Below are 16,042 nucleotides of genomic sequence, written 5' to 3' on the forward strand. Positions count from 1 at the left end.
GTTCTGTACCTGTATTTTGTTGTTTGCATCTTATGTTCATTCATTCATTTTTAGTTTTGCACTGGGACTCGGAAAATACTAATTTCTCTGTGTGTTGCAATGTATATAGACGGATAACGATGAAGTCTCTTTCATCTCTCTGACTGCTGTTTCCTGTCTCCCTTCTCCTCCCGGTGGATTTCCCAGCTGGAAAACCGGAGAGTGGAACACCTGCTCGGTGACCTGTGGTGGAGGCTCTCAGGTGCGCAGCGTGCAGTGCATCTCCCACGATGCTGCTGGCCCCCGCGTGGTGGAGGATGCCATGTGTGCTGCCTACACAGAAGCACCACCCTCACTGCAGACCTGCAACATGCAAATGTGTGCAGAGTATCAAGTGTCTAGGTGGAGCGCGGTGAGTGATCCAGACTGAAGGTGAAACTGAATCAAATGAAAGTAAACAAACAGTTGACTTTTCACGATGCCCCGCCCCTTTGTGATGGTTCGACAAGCTGCTGGGTTAAGCATGGAGCCCACACTTAGGGGTCTACAGTCTGTGTTTGAAGGATATATCCAGGATGTCAAACTGACTCAGCAGCAACAACAGGTTAAAAAGACAAAGATAGTTAGAAGCTAAAGCCGAACTATAGGCTACAGATCACAGTGTAAAAGTGAATCACCACATCACTGCTGATCGCCACACAAGACAATGAATATAAAGGGAAACTCTGCTGATATTGAACCAGCTGTGTGGCATCGCAGTGTGTGCAGATGAACAGCGTTTGGCTTCGCCCCCGTGCTGCTGCCAGCACCCTGACCTCCACCGCCGGACGAGCAGGGATCTCCAGGGGAAGTCAAACACTGTTAATCTGTGCACAATGCGATGACACAGAGCTGGTTGAATATCAGCAAAGTTTCCCTGCTTCCCTTCACTGGTTCCTGTACAGCAGGGTCGGTCTTTGTTTCGCTGTTATAATAATTAAAAAGCAAAAGCAGCATGTGCATACATTCAGTAGGCTATATCTTCAGTAGCTAGCTAGCTAACCCTACACTTTTCAGGGTTTTATTATGCTGAATTTTATTATCAAACAGTATAACATTAAGGCAACATCAAAGAGATCTGTGTTATAGAATCTGTGCTAATGTGTCTGCAGTGCTCAGTGACCTGCGGTACAGGCCAGCAGACCAGGGACGTCACCTGTGTCGGTACAGGAGGAATGAGGCTGGAGGAAACTTCCTGCAGCAATCTGGTCCGCCCCACTGCCACCCGCTCCTGTGAGATGGCAGCCTGCCTGAGACAGATCAGCTGGCACGTTGGAGACTGGGGACTGGTGAGCGGGACACGGAACAGCAAACACGAACAATGCCGGGACACTTAATGTGCAGTTATTGTGGCTGAATGTGAAGTATCATGTCATCGTTTCTGTCTCTCAGTGCAACTGTTTTGAACTGGCTATAATCTCTGTCTGTTTTTCCTCCAGTGCACTAAGAGCTGTGGCTCCGGCACACGAGAGCGGCAGGTGATCTGCTCAGACCAAGACAGGAACCTGTACCCTGCGAGAGAGTGTAATGTCAATCCTAAACCCTCCACCACGGAGCGCTGCAACACCCAGTCCTGCTACAGCCCACAATGTGAGCACAGGCAACATGAGCTCCTAAATTAGTTTTTATTGTCTCTCTTGGATGACACAGACTTTTAGTAATGAGTAGTCCTTGCAGCCTGTTGTGATTTGTTCTGAGTATGTCGGCGTGCAACCTTGTTCTGTGGACAATAAACAAGGTGCAGACTGATAACGGAGGAAATGCAGTGAGTGCTGGATTGAGCACTGACAACAACACCGCCCACATGACAGACAGGTGTTAGCGGTGGAAGTGCTAAGCTAGGGTCTAGGTACCATGTCTGAAGGGTTATTTTTGATTCAAAATGTACCATACTGAAACTGTTTGGTGGAAACGGGGCTTTTGTGTCTGATTCCTCTCCACTGTCCTGCGGTGTCCCACAGAGCTCACTTCTGGGGCCTCTGATATTCTCCTTATATTTGTTGCCCTCAGGACAAATCATAAGCAGATTTAATGCAACATGTCATTTATTAACGGAAACACAGACATTCAAGTTTTCTGTTTGTAAATGACTGAATCAATACGAATTAGTCAGCACACATTACAGTATCATAACTTCTGTCAACGTCATAAGATAATTTAAACACTCACTTACATTGTATAATGAGCTCCCATTGTTTTGTGTTCCTCTTTGTGCAGCGGTTCCCAGCGTCCAGGACACACGAGGATACGACAACACACATACTGTTTTCCAGCCCTACGTGCCGGACCACTCAACAGGTTTGACTCAAATTTCATCAGTTTCCCTTTAATTCATCAGTAAAACCCCTCCGATGACAGTGACACCACTCACTCTCTGGAGACGAAACGAGATTTCAACATTTTATTGGCTAATTGATCATTTATAAAGCATTTATGGTTTATACCCAACAAACTGTAGGTGTGATTGCACCCTAATAATTGCTACCCCTCAGTTTCCCTGCACCCCCGCCCTCCTCTCTGCTGATATAACTCCTGTCACTTTGTCCCCATCAGCACCCCCCCTCCCTGTCCCAGCACTAATTATCCCGGCCGCCTGATTGACATGTTTTCAGGGGTCCATGGGCATTGTTGGCCTGATTAAAATATTTCAGAAGCACTGAAGTGTGCAAGTGCTGGCTGTGGTGTTTTTGGCATGTTCTGGCATTCTGCAGCACTGTCCCAGTGGTCAGGAATTTTAAGTTTGGGGTTCATTTCCTGTGAGATTGTTTATTCTCATTGCTGGAACTCCTTGTTCCAATTCATTCTCCACTGTTCCCTGTTCTATCCTTCCATAAACAAATGTTTTTTAGTTAATTGTAGCCGTTTTGTTGCCGTTCTTCTTCGTTTTGCATTATTTTGTGTTTCACTTCCTGTGTGGCCTCAAGCACAATAGCGTAGACTCTATTGTACGTCTTGTCTATATAAAACACCGTGAACTGTGGGTCTAGGCTGCATGTGTAATGTGCTAATTCTCCCCCCTCACTTGGTTTCATCGCAGCCCGCAGGCCTGAGACGGATCTGACCCAGACGAACACAGTCTACGACCCTCACGGCTCCGCCCCTGCCCTCCACTGCAGCCAGTCCTATTATGGCTGCTGCCCAGATGGACGCACTTCAGCCGGGGGCCCCCAGGGTCTGGGCTGCCCATATGCCCCAGCTCCCACTCCTGTCCGGCCACAATGCGTCCAGACCAGGTATCCAGCTCCAAGCTGTCATTACACTGCGGTTGAGGTTACATATGGAGTCTGTTAGAGCCTTTGTGGGGGTGTCACTTTCATGGCAGAGACTGTGTGGCGTTACGTGTGACTTCAGCAGTAACCACTAAGTGACCGAAGGCTGAGGTTTTCATAGAAATGTCACATATGTGTTATATTTGGCACAAATGTTCAGTACATAGTGTTTTACTACTTGTACCTTCTTGTTCTGTGTGACAGTTATGGCTGCTGCCGAGACGGAGTGACGGCTGCTCAGGGCCCCAACAGGGAGGGCTGCGTGGAGTATGTGGCCCCTGCACCCACTGTGAGCAAACATACATGAAATTCTTCCAGTTCATTTCACCACCTCTTCACTACAGTGATGATCAGACAGACCATTAAACCTTTCCTCTACTCCTCCATCATGTCTCATGTCCTCAGGCTGCTTCTTCTCTTCCCACTGAGAATGCAGCACAGTGCAAACTCACCACCTACGGGTGCTGTTATGACCGCACCACACCTGCAGATGGACCCAATGGGGAGGGCTGCCCTGACCCACCCAACAACAGTAAGAGACACACATTAATCTCTGTTTTGTTTTGCTTTATCCCGTTCTTAAAGGTATACTATGCAGGATTGTTGGTTACTGTTTGTAAAGACGCTGCTAACAGTCTAGCAATTGGTCGCTACCTTTTTTCTGAAGTCCGAACATCACCTGAGCGCTGTCGGGGTACAAGACCGTAAAAGTCCCCAACACAGACACAGGAAATAAGAAGATATAGGCAGCGTCTTTGCAGAAAAATACCTCACCACATACTGGGAGTGCGTCATAAGTTAAGATTGAGAGGAATTACTTCTGTATGAGTCTACAGACTTTTTTTTTTTAAATCTTTAAACTCATGTGTGAAGAGAAGGTTTTTTTACTTCTTGGTCATCAGTTAACATTAATTCACATGCATGTATCATCCAGTCCAGCTACACCCTTTTGTCTTTTGGTCACTGAGGAGCTCTACTACCAGTGAGGAAATAAGAACTAAGTAATATTAATAAACTGGGGAAAATATACATTTTTTAATTGTCCTGACTGAATATCCCGTGCTGACCCAGAGATGCACATTTTGGTTGTGATCAATGTAGTCTTTGGCGTTATAGTCTTACCAATCGTACCAAAAAACTGATTACATCAAAGTGCTGTAAATTACACAACCCTATTACATTGAATTTTTGAAGAAATCTTTGCTTTTCTCACATGCCTCCACAATGAACGAAGAATCCAAAAATGGAGAAAATACTTGAAATCATAGGGTACCTCGTTTAACAACAGCAAAACTGTATCAAAATATGTGTTGACATAAAGCCTTACCTTGTTGTGTGTTAATCCAAGTCTCATTTATCCAGTCGTATGCTCAGTACTTCCCATCAGATGGCCCTTTCTGACAGGGTAACAAATGAAAAGGGAAATTGTTGATGCTGTCTTCAAAGCCAAACTCCATAACCATCCATAAGTTTGTTTGTGTTATGGTGTGATTTGGGTGTTTTAAAGGGTTAGTTCAGATTCACCAAAGTCACAACTTTGTTCAAAGCGAACTTCTTTTACTTTAATTCATCAAGAATTTTCTGTTTTTGGATTCTTCGTTGATCGTAGCGGCAATCGAGAAAAACAAAGTTTTGTTTATGAATTCAATGGAACACGGTGTGAATGTATTCACCTGAAATGTATTCCTTTAAAAGCTTGATGAGAGAAATGAAAAAACAATCCAAAGTCAAGGTCCTCTTTCTAGCTTTTTCAGGAGTTTTAAATTGTATCACATGACCTTCATTAGACGCTGATGTGAAGTAAGCAGACTCCAACTATTGATGAAGACCATGTGATACAGTTGAAAGTGCAGGAGAAGCTAGGGCTTCATATCCTGTAGACTTTATGTTTGTAACTTCACCTCTTCTGTTTCTGTGCTGTAGTTGAGCGCTCCATCTGCTCCCTGCCTCGTGCCGCCGGCTCCTGCAGCATCTGGATATCACGCTACCACTACGATGTCATCACCTCCAAGTGCGTGCACTTCTGGTACGGAAGTTGCCACGGCAACAGCAACAACTTCATGAACCGGGCTGAGTGCCAGAGGGCGTGCAGGCAGGGGAGCCAGCAGGGCCCTGCACCCGTCGCTCCTGCCGCACAGCCAACTCCTAGAAGAGAACCCACCTCCAGACGGACCTCATCTGGAGGAGGATCCAGAGCAGGTGGATCCACCTCTGGAGGGTCGACAGGTGGAGGGTCACGCAACATGGGGAGGATTTTCACAGTCCAGGGAGGCTCGAACAGCGGCACAGGCAGACAGGCCACAAGCGCCGCCACACACGCACACAGAGCTAGAGTGTACCTCCACACACGCCGGCCTGCCTCTGGTACTGCTGCACAGCACACAGGCCCAGCAGCGAGGTAAGACCCTGAAGACCTGGCGGAAAGCTCACTACCTGCCCCGGCCATGCCCCCACTGTTCTCATAATGCTGGTAACAGCCTTCTTACCCCTGCTGAAAGAGCCCCAATCCACTCAGCCGTGCTTTAAGTGTGTGTCAGGCCAAAGAGTGAGCTAAAGGAAACACCATCCACAGACATCCCTCGTGTGTATGCACAACAAATTTATATAAACTAAATTCAGAATTAAGCTCTAGCATTTTCAACAATGCAACAAAAAGTCAAAAAATGAAGGCTAACAGTCTGCATAATGAAGACAATTTCATTTTTGAATGTCTTCTGTAACATTATTTAATTACTAATGAAGCATCTTAACTGTAAATGCAAGCAAAACTAAAATAAAGGTCAATCATGCATTCTTTTTTAAGCTTTCAAGACTAAATCAGCAAACTTAAAGAGCAACTTAACACCTCTTAAAAGTCTTTGTTTTTGCTGCGGTGATGTAGAAGTGTACTTCAGGGTGTATCAGTACATCATGACATCACTGACGGGTGTTAACACCAGCCTGGTGTTAAGTTACTCTTTAACGATTTTATATCATGTTTATATATGTGCTTTATTTTATGCAACTTGCTCTTTCTCACTACGCAACGCACATAAATCTTGCGATGCAAATATAATCCACACCCTTGCTTTGTAAAACACAACCACAGCTACGCCACTGTACCGCTAGCTCCACAGACTCTTGCCCACGCTTGTTTCTTCCTCTAACCTCGACAAAATGTCTGGAGAAGCCGACAAACCTCACAGCGACCCTAAAATGGACAGCTTTCTTCGTTTAGTGTTTCTGGGACTTTTCTCTGTCTGTCTGGAGTTCATGTTAGTCGTCCTGTGCTTATCTGTACCTGCTGCTACCTCACCGTGTCCACCACCTTTGTGCTTTGTGTTGTCACCTTGATGTCATTAGATCAAACTAATAAAGGTTCTGCTGTGATGCTTTATCCGTCGTTGTTTGTGTGTGGTCACTAAGCTCTGTCTTGTCTCACCTTTTATTTGTGTAGTTGGGTTGGGAGGCTGTTGCAAGTCAACATGTTGTGGGAAAATTGCTTTGGTTTTACTCTGGTGGAAGGAAATTATCTTTTGTCTTTGTCTTGTAGTGCACAGACTTTGTTGTTTGTGGGTGAAGGTTGCCTTGTTATGTCTCGTCACTCTTCATGTTGCATGGGCCATCTGTGTGCCAAAGCTCCTCTCTGTCTTCTCTCTCTGATGATCCTCTGAAGCCAGGTTGCGGGCGATCTTTATGCTTGCTTTGGTGGTGACTAATAAAAGTACCAACAGTGGAGCATAAAGTGATTCTTTCGTTCTCTTCCTCCCTTTCAATCTTCAAACTTCCTCCTGATCCTTCGTCCTTCCTTTCCATCCTTTCTGTTCTTCCTTCTGCCCTTGTATCCTCCTCCTGTTTCCTCAGTCTGACCTTAGGAGGAGTGACCATTGATAAGACCGACCCGTCCATGGTGGAGGCTTTAGTGGGCCAGACAGTTGTGCTGCCCTGCAGAGTCAGCCCGCCGCCGTCCTCCACTGTCATCGTGGAGTGGAGAAGAGATGGCATCCCTTTGTCTACTCACAGGTCGGCAGAAACAATCACACATTTATTTTATTTAACTTTGCTTTCTGCCAATGTTTGCAGTCATTCTCTACTTCTTTATTTATACGTTTTATTTAGGCATCACCAGCAGCCCAACGGTTCTCTGTTGGTCGGTCCTCTCACTAAGCTGGATTCTGGGTGGTTCTTGTGCGTGGCGACTCGGGAACAGGAGAGAGATCACCGCTACATTTACCTGTCTGTCACAGGTAATGCAGAGACAAAATAATTTCACATGTGCAATAGAACCACAGTTGATTCATTGTGCAAGAATTCATCGACAGTGTGAGCAAAAATAAGCTGTTTGGACCTGCAGAATGGAAGACATTTTCTAAAAGAGCCCTCACTGCTTTACTAATTTTGTTTAATTTTGGTGATTTTAAGACTTTTTCCTGTGAAATTAATGTTGGAATTTTTAGGAATAGTCGTTTTGTCTGTTGGTTGAACCTTGGTTCAATATCTTGCAAAGATGGATCATCATGAAATTATGTTCAGACATTCCATGCATGTATAAAGACGATGCAGCATTGGACACTGGGTACCGTTCATTCCTATCAAAGTTGCTCAGTGGGGCATAAAGCCAAAAAAAAACGTGATTTCTGCTGTATGAAATAACCCTGATCTTTTGCATCACTGGGCCCATAGAGCAAGAGCACAACAGACTTCCGCCAGCCGAGCCAGCTACTTCCTTTTTAATGCTCCGTTGACTTGCATGGGGATAAAATGATTTAATCGAGTAGCTTTTCTAGACTTTCGAAATATTGGGCTGAATGGATCAAATCCAGGTAGTGAAACAGCCATTTTGCGGCGGTTGTAATGTATCGACTGATTTCCAGACGTCTCTCTAAAAAAGTAAGCCTTTGGAAAGGTCTCTTTGGGCCCAAATTCATTTCGCATCGGAGCTTATTTTCTGCAGTAATCCACAATCCAATGGAAAAATCCGACAGGCTTTTTGACAAGGGAACCAGTGCAATGCGAACTTCTGTGTCAGCCTACAGAAAATGTCATCCCTGGAGCACTCTATGAAAACCTTCCATCCAGTGTGCAATCAGCTAATTGGGGCCAGATTCGGTCAAAACCTTAATTTGACCGACTTTACCCCTAATTAGTCCGTCACACGAAAATCCCGAAGATTGGGGTGAAGCTCTGATGTCATAGATGATGTCAGAGGTTGTGTCAGAACACGCTGACCTTGAAAAGTTAGCCGGTCTTTATGCATGATGTGTTAATGTGACATTATGTAAGTGAATTATGACAGGAGCACTGACCCAGAGCGTGTGTGTGTGTGTGTGTGTGTGTGTGTGTGTGTCATAGAGGGATCATCTCAGCCGGTTCCTACCTCACTGCCCAGAGATGGTCCTTTCCCTCGGTAAGAACAATCTCTCTTTTCTCTGTACGAGAAAAGTTTCTTCCATGAAATGTAACGAAGAGAAATTGAAGATTATAGAAACGAAACACCAAAATCTGTGAATTCTGTGAAGCTGTAAATGATGACGCAGTCACTGACTTTGTGTTTCTGTTCCTCTCAGGTTCAGTATCGAGCGGTCGAGCTCCTCTTTGCTGGAAATGCGAGCCGGACAAACTGCCAGACTGTCCTGCACGATCGTCCCTCCATCAGCTCTTCAGTCTGTCAGCATTCAGTGGACTAAAGACGGACAGATCCTCAGTGACCCCAGGTAATCATCATCATCATCATCATCATCATGCTGCTTTATTCATTTATGGAGAGTATATATGACTGTTATTGTCAAAGTCTAAATAAAAGAAAAAGTGGATCTTTTTGATGATGATGATGATGATGATGATGATGAAGAAGTACATTTACAGTTATTTGTACATGCATTTGTCTTTTTCCTTTCCCTCTCTTTTAAATTATTTATTATAATTATTTTTTATTATTTTATTATATTTTTTATTTTTACATTATTTTATTATATTTTTTAATCATATTTTTATTATAATTTTTTTGTGTGGAAATGGAGGACGTAAGAACATCATCTATTTTTCAATAAAACATTTTACCCTTCACGTTCTGGTCAGCAGTGTGAACAGGTGTTGCTGTGTTGTAGGTTTACCCAGAACTCAGATGGCGCGCTGACCATCGGCTCCCTGACGTCTGCCGACTCTGGTGTTTACACGTGCACAGCCTCCAGTCAGCAACAGCTGGAGCAGAGGCAGCTGCAGCTCAGAGTCCAAGGTGAGGTTATCATTAGCCATCAAGCTTAACATATAAGATGATCATCAGTGCTGTTCGGAAGTTTGTAGATGTTGTAGTTTTACTTAAGCACCAGCAGAGGTCAGTATGTCTGAGTGTCACTAAAGTTGACAGTGATAAAGTGGATATCAAGATCATTTTTGGGTTGATAAAATCAGCTTTTTGTCTGATCTTTGCTTCTGGTTTTATCATCCAGCCGACCTGAAGATCACCACAGCTCCTAATAACATCCAGGTGGCTGAAGGCAGCACAGCTCTGCTCCCCTGTGTGGTGTCAGGAGACAACGTCAACATACGCTGGTCCAGGTAATCATCTAAGCAACTATTTATCTATCTTTTTAGACCTGATGACAGGTTGATGCTTAAAGGGATAGCAAGGAATTTTTGATGTCATTCAGCATGCCCCCAGTTTGGAAAAGGCAGGCTGGAGTCCAACACAGAAGCTGCTGTTGACAGGAGTCAGCAACAAGACCTATTTTAGCCAACTTCCTATCTTAAATCCCATCTAAAAAATCAGTATCAGTTCAAGGGTACGCTATATTGAGAGTATTTTCACCACTTTACCTTTTTGTCAGACAGCCTGTTTTGACAGAGAAGCCGTTAACATCTTCAGTTCCCCTTCTATGTCAAACCCACCAGACTCCATTGAGAAAAACTGTAATTTTAACTCACTAAACACAAAAGCTGCTGGTTGACCGCTGCTTCGATCAGTGAGTCAGTTTGTGTTATTGTGTGACTTTGGTGAATCCGAACTAAACCTTTTAAATGTCAAAGTCACACAATAACACAAACCAACGAACAGATCAAGGCAGCAGTAGACCAGCAGCTCCTGTGTTCAGTAATGTTAAATCACTGTTTTTCTCAATGGAGTCTGGCTTTGAAGAGAGCAATATAACGGCTTCATTTTACAACTGGAAATCACTGTGTGTCATTAAGGTAAAGCAGTGAAAATACTCTCCAGATAGCATACACTTAAACTGATATAGATTTTTTTCAAGTGGGACTTTTTCGGGTGGCTAAAATATATTTTGTTGCTGACCCATCCACAGCAGTAGATTGCTTAGCTTCCATGTCAGACTCCAGCCTGCTTCTCCAAACTGGGGGCATGCCGACTGACATCTACTGTTTGTAATATACTGTCTATCAGTAAGTAATTCATACAACCCCACTTGAAAAAAATCTGAACTATTCCTTTAATTTTGGGCCCAGGAATAATCAGCACAAGAAGGAACTGCACTTACTTTCGTACTCCAGCCCCCTGTGACCCCCAACAGGATAAGCGACTTGGGAAAATGAGCAAATAAGGAGGAAGTCGCTCATGGGCTTTTATCCTCTTTTACTCCAGGAATGGTGTACCAGTGCGTCCAGACGGTCGTGACATCCTATTGTCCTCTGACGGCAGCCTGATCCTGAATAACGTAAAGCCTTCAGACGAGGGAACATATACCTGTAACGCTTACACAGGCATCTACTCTGTGAGCGCAACGGCTGAAGTTAAAATCACTAAAGACACGCATCAAGGTGAGGATAATAATGTGACCTAACACAGACATCTGAGGTGTTTATGTACCCATTTGTACAACGACATACATGTGAAAAAATAATTGTTTGAATAAGATCCACCAGTTTCTCTTTGACTGTGTTTTTGAGTTTTCAGATCTAGATGAGAATCAGTTTTCTGGTTGTCCAGAAAAGAGAAAAAACCTGACTGAACAGCCATTTCATTTCACTTCATTATTCTAACTTCTACTATTTGAATCACTGAAAAAATTTGGCGATGTAGGCGACTATTTAGAGATCTGGAACCAGACCAATAAGGCCAACATTTTCTATGATGTTGGAACAAAAACCAAAAACCGAACACTGCACGATGTTCTGTGTATTGAACTGATTTTATGAGGCACAGAAAAGGAAACACAATGTCTTTCAACTCTGCTGCAGGTGTTGATGTTCCTCCAGAATGTGTGGACCAGCCCGAGCTTGCCAACTGCGAGCTAATCGTTTACGCCCGACTTTGCTCCAACTCGTACTACTCCAGCTTCTGCTGTGCCAGCTGTACCAGGCATTCACAGAGGAACGACAGGTTTGGTCGGCTAGGCTGAGGCCGCAGAGGGTTTTAAAAACTGTGGGACGGGAGGGAGAGGGATACAGGAGGGAGGGATAGTGATTGAAACATTGAAGCTGTTTTCGGAGGACTGCATTTTGAAAACCTTCCAACACTGAACTTTTGCCAAAAGGACTCGAAACACTTAAATCTGACCAGGTTGTGCAGAATCACAATTCAAGACTGAAATAAGGGGTCGATTACAGTAGATGTAGGTAAATCTGAGTTCAGGGAGTCTGTTTGAACACTGCTGCATTAAACACTGAATATATGAATACTTTAAAGGTTCTGTATGTAACTTGTGACACGTATTAATCACATTTTATTGCTCATTGGATAATGAACGTTAACATTAACTTAGAACTTAGAAACTGAGACCTTCCCCAACTTTCTTGGTTGCCTCTGACCACCTGTGGACTGATTTCTATGTAAAAGTCTTAAGAAGAATTTTCCTGGAAAATCCAAAAGATGTGACGTTTATGCTGCGTTCACACCAGTCAGGCAGACGGAAGACTGAACAGCTTTTGGATGGCATGGGAAAAACAAACAGTCTGTCGAAATGGCAGGACGCAGGCTGTGAACGCAGCATTGTGTGCGCTCCAAAGTGTCTTGTCTCTACAGCTCTAACAGTGTGCAGCAGTAGCTAATGTTAGATTAAAATTGGTGTCGACAAACACCATAAATCCTCGAGGAAACACTGACGTGAAATATATTGTGATATTGTGGTTTTAGCTAGCTAATGTTAGCTAACATTACCTTGCTCGCTAAGGAAGGCGATTTGCGAGCTAGCTAACGTAGCACAGTGCTGTACTGAGTAGATAAACTCAGCTTATTCATCCAAACTCCCAGGGCTGGTTTTCAAATTACTTTATTAGCCAATGTTATGAAGCAACCAATGGCAGATCCAGTGCAGCTAAGTTGCAGCTAGCTGGGCTGTCGAACGAGCTAACCATAACCAAAGCTAAGGTTAGCCGGCTAGCCGTAAATGAGCAGGGAGGCAAGGATAAGCCATTGGTTGCCTCAAAATGTCAGCTCCATCCATTTCCATCCATCCATCTATTTCCATCCATCCATCCATCCATTTCCATCCATTTCCATCCATCCACATATCCGGGGCTGGGTCGCTTGGGCAGCAGGCCAAGCAAAGCAACCCACATGACCCTCTCCTGAGTGACACTTTCCAGCTCCTCCTGGGGGACCCCAGGGTGTTCCCAGGCCATATGAGATATGTAATCCCTCCAGCGTGTTCTGGGTCTGCCCCGGGGCCTCCTGCAGTGGGACGTGCCCAGAACACCTCTAACAGGAGGCATCCTAACGTCAGCTGATAAAGTAATTTGTAGCCTACAAAGCAAGAATTCTGGAGAATTTTTCCGTGAAAATCCAAACGATGTGACCTTTACGTGCGCTCCTGAGTGCCTTACTTTTCTTCAGCTCCCCTACAGCACCAATAGTGTCCAATTAACGTTAGCTCAGAAACGATGTCCCCTAACATTAACAAACAATAAATATCCTAGAGGAAACACTGACGTTGGGGTTGAAGCTACTTAGTATCAGGGAGTCAGTGGTCCTGATTTGGTCCACATTTGGAAATGCTCACTCCAAACACCGTAGCGTACTCAGGCGAAAGCCGGACCGCTTGAAATTCGGAGCACTGTTGGAATGTACTGTTTGGTTATTCAGAGCACCACACTCTCAGAGCGCCAAGCAAAGTCAATGTGTGATTAACTTAACCGTTCATTTATTTATGTAGAAATAGAATGCTCTGTTTCTTCAACCAACAGGGCTCTCATTTTAATGTAGAGCGTCAAATTAGATTTACGAACAAACCCTAAATGTTTATTTTCCAGCCCTCTGTCAACATGATGATCTCAATCAGGTTCAGTCTCTTGTTTGTGATGTCATTGTTTTGGTCAATGCTCAGGCAACAGGTTGCTGACACAGTTCGCTTAACAGCCTCAGAGAGCAGTGTCACGAAAAACAAGGATTTAGGGAACGTTACATACAGAACCTTTAAAACAGACCTTAAAATTATACATGTAAACCTGTAAAGTCCTTTAAATGTGATGAAGCAAAAGTTTCTTTGTTGTTTTCCCTCTGCCACATCTTTAATATAAGTTATTTACTCTCTGGACCTCCTGTACATGTTCTCTGTTTTCTAGAGGATTATCTTACTGTCAGGTCATGAAAAGGATTTAACATGTAAATCCAGTGAAACGGTCCCGTCTCTGCTGTGCTGTTTTGACCACTGCTCTTTTTTTAAATCAATATTTTTTGGCATCTCACTGATAAAGGGTTGTATTTTCTCCTCATAATGTTTATTTTTATGTAATTATTTGATAATAAAAATAATATTTTGATAAAAGCTGGTGGTTTGAGCTTCTTCTGTGTGACTTGATGTTCCACTTTCTGCCACATGGGGGCGCCCGACATGACAAATTAAACATCTCATCCAGAGGCTTGATTCTTTTTCTTTGTATGAAGTCTGTTAACTGCAAATTAATCAGCAATATCTCTTAGATTACATAATATTCCTAAAGTTACTGTTTCCTATCTTATTATAGCAACACTTGGCTGATATTTTATTTCACTCTGTGGTTGTTTAATTAAAACCAGGTGTGTCAGATGACCTCTCATTAGGCCGCAGGTGTTGCAGGTACTTTGTAACACTCATGATTATATGAACAACTTCATTTCTTTTAAAGGTTTTAGGCCCTTATTTCAGATATGTTGATGGAAAATACCTCCTCAGGAAGATTATAGTCAAATATTATATATTTTATTACAACTTCACTGATGCCTGGAGGCCAGATCCATGTTACAACAGCACAAGGAACAAAGGAAGACAGGTAGGAAACAGATAAGTAACCATTTTCTGAATGCTTACACACTAACAGTGTTTGTTGAAGCACCATTTCTGAAACCATTAACACAGCTAGTGCATTTACCAAGTGTGCCAAACTTAATGCACGTTTTCTGCTTTACACCCAGTTTGTAATTTTATAACACACAAAGGAAGCAATAGTTTGCAGATCTGTTTCCAAACAGGTGCGTAGGAGGGGGACGAGCAGAACGCAACCTGTAGAAAAAACTCCCACACACTGTCTAACTTAAAAAGATAAAGGAATCAAGAAGGTAAAATTAAAAACTCCCTAGTGACGATCATAAACATATCCCAAAAAGTTTACATTAGAGACGTGTGTACTTCAGCAAAATGCTTATTTTTACAAATTTTGGTTTTCTTATTTTAACTCAATATTTTTGTTAAGGTTTCAATTAATCCCATTTTCTTTTCCATTAGTATCAACTCATATAAAATGGATAATTTACTCAACACCAAACATAGTTACATTTAATTAAATAAATTGCTTGTAATGTGTTTCCTTAATTTGAGAATAGATAGAAAGAACCTGTTTATTTATGATTGATAGCGTTTGTAGTTTGATATGACAACAAATTTAACCAATTTTAGTGACAGTAAAAAGATAAGACATTAATTAGGAAGCACTCGTTTGAAGATGTTAGGACGTTATTACCGTGTGATTTGAGGACATCAAGACTTCATAATCATCGATAATGTTTAGTTTTTTATTTTAACTTATCAGGTCCTATTGATTCCAGTTAGCTAGGAGAAATTTAAAATGCATACCAAACAAAAGTTGAGGTCTCAGGAGGATGTAAAATAGTAAAAGCAGAACAGACAGTTGCACCTGATGATCCCTGAGAGGCCGCTGAGTTTGGAGACACTTTACTTGTCTTGTTTTGTTGTTGAATATCAGTGAGAAGAGACAGTTTTCCATGACAGGGCTGATCTGTGCTGGAAACATGAGGTTTGTTGTCGTTTGGCTGTGACTGAACATTCAGAGTCATTTAATGTTTCAGCTCAGTGGAGTTAATATTGTCCCAACAAGTACAGAACTACAGTCAGTTTTAGCCCTGCTCCAATATAAAACTCCCAAATAAAAATATAAGATTTATTAGGGGGGATTTACTGTGTCTGAACTTGCATATCGTACACTGGCTCTACATCCTGTAATAATGTTTGTGGAAAATAATGCACACTTTTTGTACTGCACATACTCTCGTTAGTATAAACTGATAATGTGATAGAGAAGTCATCAAACAGTTTTAAGTTTCAGTATTGCTCGGCACAGATGCTGCTTCGTCTGGCAGTTTTAAACCACATGAGCTTTAGTCATCAAATTTCAGACAGTAATAAATTGTGTTTCCTGTTTCCCAACAAACAGAGATAAAATAAGCAGCTTGTAAATTAACGTAAAGATCAGGGTTCACAGGAGGAGATATAACTATATCTAGCTCACAGATGTGTCACACACCATGTTTCTGTTGCGGTCTCACACACGCTGTTTCCTGTTTGTGACTCCAGCGAGTGAAAACATGTCTTTACATGAAACAAATGGAG

The 16,042-nt window shown here is 42.9% G+C and overlaps 1 protein-coding gene across 1 annotated transcript in view; it reads left to right on the plus strand.

The window, feature by feature from the left end:
• Nucleotides 1-13,922, plus strand: part of paplna (papilin a, proteoglycan-like sulfated glycoprotein) — a 31,967-nt gene extending 18,045 nt beyond the window's left edge. The window contains 16 exon segments of the mRNA XM_049596456.1: nucleotides 187-391; nucleotides 1,131-1,307; nucleotides 1,458-1,608; nucleotides 2,236-2,316; nucleotides 3,056-3,251; nucleotides 3,492-3,576; nucleotides 3,693-3,819; nucleotides 5,211-5,685; nucleotides 7,131-7,289; nucleotides 7,386-7,513; nucleotides 8,619-8,673; nucleotides 8,834-8,980; nucleotides 9,374-9,501; nucleotides 9,716-9,824; nucleotides 10,864-11,039; nucleotides 11,460-13,922. Coding sequence (XP_049452413.1) covers nucleotides 187-391; nucleotides 1,131-1,307; nucleotides 1,458-1,608; nucleotides 2,236-2,316; nucleotides 3,056-3,251; nucleotides 3,492-3,576; nucleotides 3,693-3,819; nucleotides 5,211-5,685; nucleotides 7,131-7,289; nucleotides 7,386-7,513; nucleotides 8,619-8,673; nucleotides 8,834-8,980; nucleotides 9,374-9,501; nucleotides 9,716-9,824; nucleotides 10,864-11,039; nucleotides 11,460-11,620 — 2,560 coding nt within the window. The 3' untranslated portion in view covers nucleotides 11,621-13,922.
• Nucleotides 13,923-16,042: the final 2,120 nt, after the last annotated feature.

This window comes from Epinephelus fuscoguttatus, linkage group LG14 (genome assembly GCF_011397635.1).
Source record: "Epinephelus fuscoguttatus linkage group LG14, E.fuscoguttatus.final_Chr_v1".
NCBI classification, from domain to species: domain Eukaryota; kingdom Metazoa; phylum Chordata; class Actinopteri; order Perciformes; family Serranidae; genus Epinephelus; species Epinephelus fuscoguttatus.